The 15081-nt window shown below is 41.4% G+C and overlaps 1 protein-coding gene across 2 annotated transcripts; it reads right to left on the bottom strand.

Moving 5' to 3' along the window:
• Positions 1–3318: 3318 nt before the first annotated feature.
• LOC147258733 (ubiquitin-conjugating enzyme E2 H-like) lies at positions 3319–14437 on the bottom strand. 2 transcript variants are annotated; one of them, XM_086208728.1, is made up of 8 exons: positions 14370–14437; positions 13982–14282; positions 9698–9774; positions 9421–9495; positions 9296–9335; positions 9074–9126; positions 6392–6520; positions 3319–5570 (listed from the first exon to the last, which is right to left on the bottom strand). In XM_086208728.1, exons 2-8 carry the CDS (start codon positions 14032–14034, stop codon positions 5446–5448), a joined length of 552 nt encoding a protein of 183 aa, XP_086064854.1. In that variant the 5' UTR covers positions 14035–14282; positions 14370–14437; the 3' UTR covers positions 3319–5445. The 2 variants fall into 2 exon arrangements, with proteins under 2 accessions (XP_086064854.1, XP_086064853.1); XM_086208727.1 differs by having other exon boundaries at positions 13982–14430.
• Between the last annotated feature and the right edge of the window lie 644 nt (positions 14438–15081).

Raw genomic sequence — 15081 nt, 5'->3', positions numbered from 1 at the left:
GAATTCTACCAGTGCCATACACAGAACAGGAGGAGAGTTCCCTTCTTACTCAGGTACATCCAGACATCTTCAGGTTCAACTTGTTCTTTACTATTCAGGAGTCTTTTAAAAATGAAGATAAAAATCAATAATGTCAGTATTTATCTCCGTTCCTCTCATCACACACAGTAAATCCAACCACGCCATCTCTTTCTAGGATACTCACACCTGTACTTTCCCCATCAAGTGAACTGAAAGAGAACCCAGACAGAAATAGGCTCACAGCTCGTAAAAATTACCATTGAATTATTGTTGGGTTTATTATTTTGGGGGCAATTCTGTCGTCTCTGAGAGCCGCCCTGATCCTGGCGGAGGAGCAGGTCTGCTGCTCAGATTGATTCTGGCTGTGGGGAATGATGCGCTAAGTGATTTTTGAGATGCTCCAAATGGGTCCCAAAGCAGGGCTCATCTTCCCATTTCCGGGAGAGATCAATAGAGTAAAAAGCTTGAGGGAGAGAGAGAGAGAGAGAGAGAGAGAGAGAGAGAGAGAGAGCATTAACATGTTTTAGTTGCTCTTCATATCTTGGTTTCTGCTGAGTGATGATCGCATCGTCCGATGATTAGTCCACACATGTCTGATATGTCTGACGGAGGATGTGTGACAGTTCAAGAGGAGTTGAAGAGGAGAATCAAACATATTCAAGTTGTTCAACAAGTGAGTTCCGATCATAATCAAGGCTGGAGTGGATGGTAAAAAAGAAAAACCTCAGTCCTTGTGCAATCACGTTTTCATTTGTGAATAAAAACCTTCAGAGTTCTCCATTAAGAGAGTTGAGCTTTTACAGACTCAATATTTCAAGACAAACTCTTGTTAAGCCTTGTTTCTCTTGTGATCATTGTTAGTTCTGTTATGAAATAAATTCATTCGCACAAAAAGCAGACTAGAACCTTTCAACGTCGATTCAGCAGAAGTCTTGTTAAAACAATTTGGTTTTAAAGTGTCTTACCTTGTAAAGATGGTGCAAAATCCTCACAGCACACAACATTACTTCAGTCAAAAAAAGACAGAAAGAAATGAGAATGTCTTCATTAACAGGAATGATGATGGTGATGATGATGATGATGATGATGAAGCTCACTGAAGACTGCTTGACGATGGAAGAGAGCTGACACTTTTTTTTAAAAGTGCTATCTTTTGTTCAGTCCGCTCGTCCGTCCCCCTCTGCTCCCTGCTTGTTTGGGCGGTATGACCAGGGATTTTCTAGTGGACAGGTAATTAGTTGGTAAGCATCTTAACCCGGTGGAAGAATAGTAATCCACGTCGCCCTCCTCCTTCTCCTTCTGCCTGTATACGCAGGCCTGTACTTCACTTCCTCTGCGCCTTTTACGCGCAGGACGCGCACTGCAGTTGCGATGCTGAGTGAGATAACCTTTTCAAAACAGGCCAAAATAGTTTAAGAGAGTTTTTTTTTAAAAATCAGAATACTTGGTATGCTTTTTGGTTTTAATTTAGGCATCCAAAAGTCAGAAAGAACTCACTTTTATGCGAATTTAAAGTGAAGACACAACCAATTACTCCTAGCTGTTATTAACCTTCAGCTCCATCCTGAAGTTTTCCATCAAACCTACCAGCCTCCGCCGGGTGTGGCATCCAGGCCTGAAGCTCCGTTCTCTCTCATCATCCCTGCGCAGGACGGGAAGTTTCTCCGGCCCGGGCCTCCTCTGCTCTTCTTTATATAGTCCTTCCGGAGCCCGTGTACCTGCTGCCGGTGATTATTAGACAGATTGCAGGTGGAAAAAGAAGCATCATCCTTTCCGCTGATGTGAAGCCGTCATAGTGGGGTCGGGCAGGTTTGGGTTACGGCTGTTTCAAAGTTGACACTGAAATCCAGCCGTGCACCCTTTGTCCTCTCCATGCATTATGAAGGAGGCGCAGCCGGCCAGCAGCGTCTATCGCCCTCTGAACAGAACTGCTGCTCCTGCTGCTCCTGCTGCTGCGGCTCGCCTTACTCTGAAATAGCTTCAGTCATCGTGGCGGGACTTTATTAACACACCGATATCATTGTTTCACACTGGAACTCACTCGCTACTCTCAATTATTGGCTGATTGAAATTAGTGACATCTCTGACACCCACCACAACACCCGACAGCTGCGGCACATTCTCCGTTTTTATGTTTTGGTGTGTTGTTATTTTAAAGAAAAGATCCAGATATTTACCAAGGCCATGCGTGATGGTCAGTATTAAAATCAAACACACGCACATCTCGCATCATTTTTTTTTTAGCTTAATTTCTTCTCCTAAAAGAGGTTATCAACCATAGTTTGTTCATGTCACAGCGAGGATTATTTAGATCTATGTGAGGAATTACGGCAGGGATCCAAACCCTCCCACCTGCGTCTGGATTTCACTGTTGTCGAAACTGAATATGCAAAGAAAAGAAGATGGACGCACGTCAATGAATATTTCATAGGATCGTTCCTGCCTCTCTTTTAAAGAGCATCTAAGACAAAGGACCACCGGAGTGTGCAAGGTCTTCATTCATTCATTCATTCATTCAGAAGCAGAGATAAATAAAATATAATCTTGATGGTCAAATCCATGTGGTTTTTACCGTGGTCAAGCTAAATGTAATTTTAACTACGAGTTAAATAAAGGAGACTGGCTGTAAATCAACTCTAACAACACATTAACAATGACAAATGCATTTAAAAATAAACAACAGCATGACAACACTCCCAGGATCTGGCGGCGCCTGCTCCTCGGTTCACCCTGAGCTGAGAGTTCACGACAGGTTGATGGACCTCAGAGTCATCAGGTGTTTCACTTAGGGACCATCAACAAATTACTGTTCAACTGACAGAGAAATGTAATGATTTTCAATACTTTCCTGCTGACTTGTCAGTGTGTGTAAAAAAATATTATTCAAGTCAATTAAACAATAAGTCTATCATTCACACGATACTCTTTGGGGAAAAAAACATCTTTTTTCTTTCAAAGCTCCCGAATGGTATGACCTATTTTCTCCAAATCCATTCGAGATATTATTGATACTGAAATAAACACCAGTTATCATCCCGTTTTATGCCGGCTATACTTTATATGAATACTTTAAATCAATATTCAGTCTTTACTGTTGTTCAGTAGCATTTTTTTTCCAATGCTGAACTCTGTTTGCATTTGTAAAATACAAATATATAAGTTTTAACGGAAGACAGCTCAGCTTTGATAGTGAACAGCTTTACGGAGGCGGACAGGCTTGTAAAACACAGACCGCCACCTGGTGGACAAGAGAGACACTACATGTCAATGACATACACAGCTAAATATTTTTTGTTATTTTTTTTATTTCAAGTTACAAGGGAAGCACATTTATTCATTTTTTGCCTTTTAAAAAAAATCAGGGATATCTCCGCCTGTATCCTGGACATAGGGCTTAAAAGTCAAAAATAAAAACATTCTGACAAATTATAGGCATCGAATAGATGTGTGTGTTTGTCACTGTTTAAAAAAATACATAACACACTGATAAATCCAGGAGATGACAAACAAGGCTGGACAAAAACTGACTGTGACATCACATCCTAAGAATTAAGCCAACTTATATTTGGGTATCGAGACAAATTAAGAGTAATTTCAAGGCTACTGAACACTTGTGTTAACTTCTAAACAAATGTAAATGCCCTCTTGCAAATCACCCCGGCCGAGAGCCTCCTATCATTTTATAGAAAAGCAATAAAGGGATCATTAATTCAGTTTCATATTACAATCAATTCACACTCCAAATAAGATTTTGATGGCAAATCATTGAGATTCAGACTTTGCTTCCTGACAGAGATGCACGTACATCCTGATGGAAACGGACCTGCAATGTCATGAGTAAATTTAAAAACCAGTAAACTATCGCTACTATGGCAACGCCTGCTGGTTTCTGCTCCTGTTAGGTACAGTCACACTAACATTTTGGCTCCTCAGAAACGTCCAATTGTAAGTCGGACTACTTGAGGAACATGTTAATGTGTAAACTAAAGAGTTCGGAGGGGATTTTATGACGCTAAGCTTGCAGATCCATTCAATTTTGGTCCCACCATTTTGGAAAACAAGCCATCAACAGCATGAAAAAGTAAATGTGACCACCCCCCCACCAAAAGGGAAAGAAATGTCTAGGATGGCTGAAACAAAGAGCACTTTTGTTGGATAAACACATCTTACGATGACAAAGATGGCCACATTTGCATAAGAAGGGGTGCAACATGTCTTTGGAGGATTTGATTTAACAAAGATTCATCCCACAGACAAAGATGTATTACTTCTCCTCATCTTCACAGGACAATTAGTTCTTTAAACTAGTGTGTTATATAAGTATTAAAACATACATTATGATTCACCACCTGCAAAAAAAAGAAAGAAAAGAAAAAGACCTACCCCTACGCAAGTCAAACACCTATTATAGTTTAGCACAAGCAATAGGCAAAGTTAAGAAATTCAACAATTCAACAAGGACCTGGATAATTCCTGCAACGCCACGAAAACCAAACTCCTGTCCGACTCACGGAGTGTCCGCCCCCCCACCTACAGCGCCACAGACTCAACACAACTTTAATTCTGTGTCATGCCACAATAAACAAAGATACTCAGATTGACAAACACTTTCCTAAAACGGAGAGAAGGAGCAGGAGATTGGTGTTGAGAAGGAGAAGGATTGTGACTTCTCTGATGCCTGCTGAGCATCCGGAGCTCAGCGAAACACCGGTTACTGATGCGCCACTCGTACAAGGATTTACATTCATGCAGGCACACAGACACGCACACGCGCAGGCAGGCACACGCACGCTGCAGTCTTTTGTGTGACTTGTCGTAGCTGACGCATTGACGTTTCCTCGTGTGTGATGCATCTGCAGGCTGCTCCGAGGGGCTGTCTGCAGCAGAAGACGACTGCGATGGAAATTCCTCAGAGCAGCAAAGGTGAAAGTTGACAGCTTAAAATATGGGAGTCCTTGTTGTTCTGAAGTTGAGACCACTCTAAAAAATTTCCTCCCGCATCCACCAGCAAGGAAAACATGGCTGACCAGGGGGATGTGTTAGAACAGAGGAGATTTGTGGCTTATGGGAAATTGAGTGTAAACAGTCTAGTTTTGTGCCAACGACAGTGGTCTTTAATGACGTCCTGGCCCCCACCCCCCCACGTTTGTGTCACTGCTTAGTTTGTCACACTAATTTTTTGCCTCTGAAAGGCCCAGCAGGTGCCAGAGGAAGGGGGACGGCTGGTGGGGCAGGTGGTCATGAATTCCTAAAGAGGGGATAATATTTCTGCATTATCATATTGCAAATCCTTGTGTAGCAATAAAAATCCTTGTGCTGCTGTAAAAAATTGTCTTGTTTAAATATGAATATAGCACTAAGTTTCTGCTCTTTAGGAAATGACAGTCTTGTTGCGAGATGTGGGCGACAGGAGCCGGCCCTTCACTACAACTCCATGTCCTGAGCTTCGTCCTCCGAAAAGTCTGACATGGAGCTCTCGGAAGATGAGTCGCCCCCTCCTTCCTCCTGCTCCTTTAGCGCCTCCTCCGTGGCATATTTCTGAATGTACTCTAAAGCAAAAAAAAAAAACAGATGGATGACAATGAAGGACAAAGATGACGTTCACAGCAACTTAGCAACGGCAGGTTCGCTCCTCCAGCACCTTCACACTGACTGAGGTATGTGAAGCATGAGGGAGTAAATCTGAGCACAGTTTGGGAAGTTTTACTTGCTCGCTTGACAAGATTGTATCAGCAGACGTAGTAAAAGACTACAAAGAACTTTTTGGACAATACACTTATTTTCCCATCCTCGCACCAGCCAGACAAAAAGATGAACACTCTTCTCCCCACTGTGTTTGCATCTGGGAGCTGAGACCCACAGTGACCTGCTGACCGCTAGGTAGCTTAGCTTAGCTCTGTCAAAGTTCATCCAGTACCCTTCTCCAAAAGTGTTTGCCCGCGTAACTTCAACTACATTTGTGCCTTATATTTGCTACCAAATAATCTAAAATTATGAGACATGGTAATTTTGAGAGTCATAAACATATTCTGAACTACTTTCCTGGAAGAAAAAAAGAAAAAAAGTTGGGTGCAGTGATTTAGTGATTTGAAGAAATCACCACTGTAACTCCGGGCAGCCACCCAGGACATTTCTTGATGCCCAGAAGAGTGACAGCTGCGACTAATCACGGCTAACTTCGTGAGAGAGAATGACCATGATTAGTTCTGACACAACAACACAGACCCTGATCCTGATCTATTGGCGGAGGTATGCTAACACTACCACCCTTGATGCTACACTAACTAGCCATCAGCTCGTCTCTGTAGGTGCAGCAGTACTCTATTCCCCAAAGTGTCGGCTTCATATATTATCTAATTAACCACGCAACCTTTGATCTTCTGTTTATAATCCTCCGGTCGGTGAAGGTACATGGCGGCTGCGTCCCCGTTCAGAGGGTCAATGGGGTTTGGGTAGGCGAGCAGCTGAGGCAGGAAGGACTCGAAGATGTTGGTGAGGTCTGGTGGACGTGGGGAGAAATATTAGTTAGTACAGAGTTCAATCAGCTGGGTTATCGCTCGCATTACCATCATCATCCACTAGAGGTCACCATTGCATCATCACATTCAACTCAAGCAGCTGGATGAATAGTTGCATTGTTTACTGACTAGACAAACAATCTTAGCACTTGAAAGTTTGAGTAAAAACAGATGAATGTAAGTTTACCAATTTGTAAGAGTGGATTTTCAAATTAAAACTCAAAAACCACCAGTTAACTCGCCAGTCCATCTCGTAAGGGTTTGGTTTCTTTAAGCAGGGACTATCTTGACACGACAACTGACACACAAGTTGGTGTCAGTCTGTTATGAGGTGCAAGCAGGTGAGTCATGACTAAAACCTGCTGCCCGTGCACTACCACCCAAGAATGGTACAACTAGAACTGCAGCTCCATGTCTTTATGGCCAGAGGAAGTTTTCTCAGAGATCTTGGCAGTTTATCACCATCTTAACTGCTGCCACTCCAGCCATCAAACCCCGCAGCCCCAATGTCTTCTCTCCACAGCGGAAACTGATACTCGCTGACTTGGACACTGTTAAGCTGCTTGGAGCTGTTGTCATATGAGCCGGTGATCACGCAGCTGTCAGAAACTCGTCATGTGACTGTGTGGTGGCTTTGGGTCAACCAGACATCTGCTTGTCAGTCAGTTGATGCTGGAGGAAACTCTCCTTAGCTTCCTCTGCACTCTTTAGGGAACACAGATATTTCAGAGGCTTCTGGTTGGCTGCCTCCCTTCATAAAGGCGGTTTTTCTCTCCATTATGATGCATATGTGACTTCTTGTGGTAAAATATTGTCCTAATAATAATGCGGCAGCCGTTGTGGTAACTCTGTTTTTCCAAAACTTATTTTATACAGACACACTGACTTGTTATAAAGGGCTTTTAGAAGCATTGCGGTAGAAAAGTTGTTATTTTTTCACTCCATTGAAAAAGCAACTCTGACACTTGTATTATTCTTCAGGTTTTAAACTTTTCTTTTTTTTTCTTTTTTTTTTAAACCACAGCAGTTTTCCTTTGTACTATTCAAGGTTATCAGCTGGACTTGAAAAACTGGAAGAGTTTTTTTTTTTTAATATTACTTTAGACTAACAGTGTTCAAATGAAAAACGTTGTCTAAATTCCGACATGTTAATTATCTAATAAACATTCTAACCAGTGTAACCCAGATAGATAGACACTGATGACATCATTGATGAGTTGTTATACTTGACAGGTTGGACACTGAACACCATTTAACCACAAAATTTAAATATCCTATTGTTCCATATTCACTTGAATTATGACATCTACTTCTTAGGTACATCTTGTCAGACAAAAACATTCCACAGCCGTTGAGAAGGTCTATCAGACAACATTTGACAGAAATAAAACAGAATTTGTACATTTTCCAGTGACAAACACAGGGACCTTTGTGTGTTTTGAATATATTCGAGTGTAGAACGTTGCTTCCAAGCAGCTGCATTGACAACGTTAACAGCTGTGTTGAAATGTTTAGGCTGCTGGTCATCAAGCGCTCGTCACAGCGACGTCACATGACCTCCGCAAAATAACCAAACGCTTATCAGAGTGTTTTCACACATACAGCCCATGTGAAGACACATGGGGCCTGTGGATGAGAGGCAATGGGAAAAACGAACCGATGGAAGCTCCTTTAGAATATTACAACGCATTCACACCCCGTCGAGGTTGTCAGGCGGGGACAGAGCCTCAGCAGAGACAGCTGTGGTTTGGTTGAATCCATGTGATGTGTGTGTAATTTTAAAACACGGACATTGGACATTTTAAAGACTGAAATGGGACAATGTAATTGTTTTGCTGGATAATGTGTCATATTTCCATTAACCTGACCTTCTCTCCTCAGTGACCCTTTGTAAAGCCCAGCTTCCCTCTGCCTTCTTGCTTCGACTTTTAACTTCTGGCCTTGTTTCACTGTTCGCTTTTTTTCTCTGTACCACGTTGCTTTGTTTGTTCTTGTCTGATTTTGTGTTATTTTGCTTGTTTTAGATGTTGCCATTTTGGCCAGGTCTCGCTCAAAAAAGAGATCACCTGATCTCAAGTGACTACCTGGTAAAATAAAGGTGAAATAAAAATAAAAAAGTGACTGTCATTCACATCGGCCTGACAAAACCAAACCGTTCTCATTCAGTCCAAAAGATTTACAACAGGTTTTAAAATGATTCAACAGCGTCATCGGGATGCACTTGTATCTGATCCCTTGATTTATGGGTTAATTCCCTTGACCAGGCCATTTTGTAGAGATTCCCTGTAATCCCTTAAACAACCGATATGAAGAACGTGAGGAACATCCCCTCCAGGTGAGGGTGACACTGCGATACGGTTACGCCTTCTTATCGACCAGCGGTCAGCGCATGACCTCAATACAAACAGCAGTTATCAGTAACACGTAAGCTGATTAAAACAAGATGCTCCGGGGAGGATGCAGGGGCTGTCTGTTATTGGCTGTTACTGTCGCTTACTTTTAGCGAGAGAGTGCTAGAACTTCACGTGACCTACCGTACAGCGCTGTCCAAGTCTGGTTGATGACATCTAAACACACAGTTCCTGACCTGAGGAAAGACACACAGGAGTGAGAACAAAGTAGAGTACTGCAGAGAAAAGGCTCCTCCTCAGTCGTACGAATCATTTCAGGTACTTTCAACGTGATGGGAATGAAATTTACAATCGTAGACAAAATAATACGCATGAAAAATAACAAAGACACTACCATGTACTTACGCTTCATCAATGTTGGGATGAAAGATTTTGTTCATGAATCCTGTCCAAAAAAAAAAGAAGATTTTATTGTGTGAGTGTGATTGAACATGAAGGTTTAGATACTTGTACATGTCCTTGCCACACACCTATTGACGGTGATTTGAAAGGGTATTTATCTGGTAGATCCACTCGAACCTTCCACACACCGCCTTCATACGGTGCTGGAAACAAACACAAAAAAGACAGTTAGTTGCTTGATTAAAGGTTTTAATTAAAGTCTGGGTTTATAATTGAATTTCTGAAATTGTATCATCTACCAAATGGAGAAAAAAACAAATTCAAACTCATCAGATGGGGCCCGAGTTGAATGTGTCATGCAAGGGTTGATGAGAGGGAGGGAGAGTCGATACGAGAGGCTCTTACTTCCTGGCGGTCCGTGGAACTTGACCACAAACTCGTTGAGTCCACTCAGGATGGTGACCTCATGCTTGCTCTCGATGCTGAGGACTGGTTAAGGAAAAGGCTCAAATACCAGGCAACAACAGAGTGGCAACATCAAATTCTCTTTTTTTTAAACAGGCAAACTGGTTTGCTGTCTCTGAATCTGTCTGGGCAGAGGTCAGATATGGGATCAATAACAGGGGTCATGGCAGTGAGATCAATAATGCAGCAAAACAACCCCACACAATGAGTCATGACAGGATCTTCTCAAACATTTTTCTACTGACTGACTGAACACTGGCAGCCACTCCCATTCCTTTAAATGATCGGAATTCTCACTTTTCTGGAAACACAGAAAACAACACAAATAACATCTTGAAAGTACCGAGTTTCCAAATAAATAATGAAGCGACGTCTCAGTCACAGCCTCTGCCATCTTGATGGCGAATGTCTCATTCGTCAGCTTCTTCTTCCCTCAACCAGCAACACAAGACTCGGTGTGCTGAGCACAAACTTGCTCTCAGCTGCTGAGATCTCTCATCTATTTTGCAGGTATCGTGCAGCTGGAGGAAATGGAATGTGACTCGGGCAGAGAAGACGTGTCATAATCCTAGCGTGTGGTGAAAAGCAAGTGATATATGACCGAGGGAGCTGTCAAACAGAGAGGCTGAGTGTATTTGATCAGCAACTGTGCGAGTCTGACATAAAGACACACTGTGTATCTTAAACTAAAACTACACATGAAACTGTTACACCCTGTTTCATCACCCTGAAATAAATCCTTCCACCAACCTCCATTCCAGCAGTCCAACCAAGGTAGTGGAAGAGCTCATTTAGCCAAATTGCTGAAATCCAGATGATAATACTAGGAAAAAAATGACTAAGGTCACTCAAAGGATAGCAAACTACTGCAAAAAATCAACTGTGATCTAAGGCTTTGGGTCCTAAAAATAAAACCTGTTATAGATGTAGCCTTGAGTAGCAAAAATGTGCATCTTTCTCTAATGCCTTTCCCTGAGGGTTATCCATAGAAACCCAACAACAATATATGTTCACTCAAGAGTAACGCATCAGGAGAAGCTCTCAGTGCACTGAGGACATACCTCCATTAAGATGTTGGTCTTCTTGGAAAGAGAAGACAACACTCAGAGCAGGAATGATGTTAGTCGTTTGTAGGATGGTTCTATTTCAGTTTTACATCTCTAATTGTCAGTGTAAGAAGCAGCATGATGATGTTAAGTAGCTTTTGAGCGAACAGAAAGTGTACTTGATCTGTCAACGTGGTGCACGTGCTGCTCCCATTCCTCACTGGTGTCCACACTCCGGTTTGAGGTTGGCTGGAAAGAACCCTCAAGCATGCTGTCCTCGCTGGATCCCGCCATCTATTCTTAAGTTTCTCATCTATTGTTTATGATGAGGCTGCACGGTGGTGCAGTGGTCAGCACTGTTGCCTCACAGCAAGAAGGTTCCTGGTTTGAGTCCCGGCTCCAGCACAGGATCTCTCTGTGTGAGTCTGCATGTTCTCCCTGTTCCTGTGTGGGTTCTCTCTGGTACTCCAGCTTCCTCCCACAGTCCAAAGACATCAAGAGGGGACGAGGCTGATTGATACTCTAAATTGACTGTAGGTGTGACTGTGAGTGTGAATGGTTGTCTGTCTCTATGTGTTGGCCCTGTGACGGACTGGTGACCTGTCCAGGGTGAACCCTGCCTCTCACCTGAAGGCTGCTGGGATAGGCTCCAGCCCCCCCGCCACCCTTAACAGGAATAAGCGGAAGAAAATGGATGGATGGATGGATGTTTATGATGACTGACAACTATGATAAACAAAAAGAACGGTTTCTTCTGTGGACGTGACCGCGTATCTGCAGTCCGATGTTACAAACCGGTCTCTTCTACTGTGTAGAACATGTCATATATTAATTTATTAACTTGATATTCTGAACAAATAAAGCACATCAAATCATTGAGGAAAAACCAATTTAACAAGGCATCATGAAATCTGCCAGGACAAAGCAGCTCCTGGTTGAACCATAAAGGCCTACTGTACTAAACACCATTGCCATACGTCTTTTACTTTAAAAAAAAAACAACTTAAATAGAATATTTAATATGTTTATAATGTATAAAAGAGAATCAGCTCTGTTAACACCTTAAGCCTTCCTTTTGATACATTTTGAATCGTCTAAGAAACTTTTTTTTAAATAAAATCACTTCAACTTTTCTACAGTGTTTTTTTAAACGCCCCTTTATATATTTAATTCTTTTTTTGGCAAAAGGCAGTTAGTCAGGGTTCATACATATTTTTTAACAACGGATTTCCATGAATTTACATTTCATTGATCAAACATTCTCAGAAAAATCTCTCTGCACATGAAAAATGAACTAAAAAAAAACATGTCAAAATTTACCAGGGGCAATATTTAACTAAACATTTAGTGATGAGTTTTGACACAAACAAATTTGACCCAAAACAGATTTAGGAGGATAAATGAAGAAAATTTAAAGAACTTTCCCCAAAATTTCTGGCTTTATCTTTTTTCTTTTTTTTTTTTTTAACTTTCCAGGCTTTGAAATTTCTACGCTCAAATCATATGAACCCTTTTCACTATATTGCACTATTTTCACAATTTATTTTCTGATGCCTGACAACATCTGGTAAAAGGACTGCCAACAAAAATAATATTTTTTTCAGACTAAGGTACATCTTAATTTGTTTGACTCATGTTGACTAATAAACAGCACCCCCTTACATTACAGTGGCATTTACGATTAAATAATTAAATTAAATCGTCATAATTAAATCATCATTAAACCACAAATTAGTTATCAGAATCGATAATTTTCCTTTCCAATTTTTACAAATTTATTGTTCCTTTGTTTTTTTATCTTAACGATGCCTGCTGGTATGCAAAGGAGGCATAAAACGGTTAACAATTCTTTCAAACGTTAGTCACTAATTTTCTTTTACTCGACTGATTTTTGATCTTGTCACTCGTTACTTAGCTTCTCTAAAAACCTTGAAAAAAAAAAGAGCTGTTGACCCCCTCAGCCTGAGTGTGTGGGCCTGCCCCTGCATGGACTGAATGTTGTTGTACCTCAATCAGCTGTGAATGAAGCCCCGCCCTCTACCATGTTCCGGATGGTAACAAGCTGACCAATCAGAACACCGCATCTAGCTGCAGGACAAAAACAAAACAATTGAGCTCACGCTGTCAGAAAACCTTTCATCAAAACTTCATTGGAGCTCTGAAAATAATTTTCTAAGAACATGATGATAATTATATCAGGAAATGACCACACTGGAAGACTACATGAAGCAACTGTCATTAAAAACATTGTGTGACATTTTAGAGTCGTGTTATGGAAGAGGGGGAAAAAAAACAAAAGGTCAATAATGTTAACAATATGATGTTTTGGGCGTTTGTATATTAAGATATATATAACGTTTTTTTCCCCTATATTCTCTATTTTGTAGATACGTACCAACAGTGACTTCACTTATGACTCATTTGTCTTCTTAGTCTTCACATTACAAGCGTTTTTATAAAATGGTGACAATTTAAATATACACTTGAGAAAGATAATCAGGTTTCCCCGTTTTCTAGTATTAATGGGATTTGTCATGTGTCAAAGCTCGTCTCTGCTGAGCAACATCGACCTTATTTGTTCTTTCTTGGTGGTGGCAGGCTACCCCGCTAACTTAGCAACCCTGTTAAACAGTGACAACATACATGTGTCCGTGCACTAAAACGTTTTCCAACCGTACAAATATCCTTGCTAATCCTTCTACTTGTGTTGTCAACCCGATGGGATAGCGCATATTTATCCTAAATATCTCAATGTAGCTGAGGCTAACAGAGAGTTAACGGCAAGCGTAATATTGCGACAGATTCCGTTGCTAATTCCCGATACAAACAAGTAGCAACGGCACTGCTAATGTATTAGCATGCTAACGCTAGCTAGCAGGCAAGTGAGTTCACGCAAACAAATATCATTGAATGTGTGTCCTGCTCGCCATTCTGCAACTCAACAGCGAGCTAGCTAGCGGATGCCAACACGTACAACCAAACGTTAGTCACAGGACGACCATTGACATCCAAGTGTTAACAGTTACACACTTTTCACAAAATCTATTTATGCCACACAGCAAGCAGCAATAATATCCACATCCTTACAGCTGTACGTAATCGACATCAGAGAACTGGAATTAAACCAAAAGATGTGATTCGGCTATTTCGCCTTATGTTGATGTTCTGAAAAGGATACAGTTTCACCACGTCGGTATCCATTCGCCTCTTGCCCGGACTTGGAGACGACATTTTTGTATTCCTTTCAGAAGTGATCTAAAAATACTGCGGCGATTAGGCTGCCTCTCCACCTTCCTGCGTACCTACAAGCCCTCTGGACTGTATCAACAGCCTTCCCTCAGTGTCCATAAACAAGATCCTGGCTGCAACATCGCCCACTTGTCCTCTCTCTCGGAGCCTGGATGTCCCCCCGGCTAGCTCTACCTAGTTGTGTCCTGTCCTGAAGACTCTAGCAGCGACATCAACCTCCAGCGACCAGCCTGAGGAGAGGAGGGACTCGGTTATAGAAATAAACCTCACAGCACGACTGCGCCTCCGTATTGCATTCACAGCGTAGTGGATTAGACCTCCAGCGTCATTTCTGGCTTCATAAGAGTCAACTTTCCATCGAATGTTTGACCTCTGGCTTGTGTTGTGCTATTTTTGAGGGTCGGTTAAAGGAAGGGTGCTCAATGATGAAATGCGTGCTTGTCTGACTTGTCTGGATCTATGTGGAAATTAGCCTACTGAAAGGCTGAGATAAAGTTGTTTCTCACACATACGATTAGTTAATGAGTGAGTTTAGCTATTTCTTTCTTATGGAGCCCCAGAAAGTCAACAGAATTTATGTTGTTGTTGACAAAAATTTAGGCCACCATACAAAATGTGTTCCTTTGAGTTATTTTGAGGTCACAATATATGATTTAATATTCAAAAATATAGAATAACTACATTCAGTGAAAACAGAGACACTTTGTGGCCACAAGTTAACTAAACTGAAGTGAAGTGTTACATCTTATGGCCTCAAAATAATATATTTCTTCTTTATTCCTCTTAGATGAATAATTAATAAATCAGGAGGTGAATATGTGGTTGGATCTTTAATCCAAAGAGTAAAGAGCCTTGGAGAAATCAAAGGAAATCCATTCTGCTTCATCAAATCTACAAACAAAAAAGATTGATTGTCCTATTGTATTTTCCTCTTCTGTCATTATCTTAAATCATATTGACAATCTGCTCACCCAGATCGATGCTTTCCGTTCACTCAGTTTCATGTATTTAATGAGTATTGTTGAAATC

This window comes from Aulostomus chinensis, chromosome 7 (assembly GCF_037954235.1).
Source record: "Aulostomus chinensis isolate RoL2024-O1b breed Wild chromosome 7, RoL_Achi_v1.0, whole genome shotgun sequence".
Classification (NCBI taxonomy): Eukaryota; Metazoa; Chordata; class Actinopteri; order Syngnathiformes; family Aulostomidae; genus Aulostomus; species Aulostomus chinensis.
This window is presented reverse-complemented; position numbering and strand designations above follow the sequence as displayed.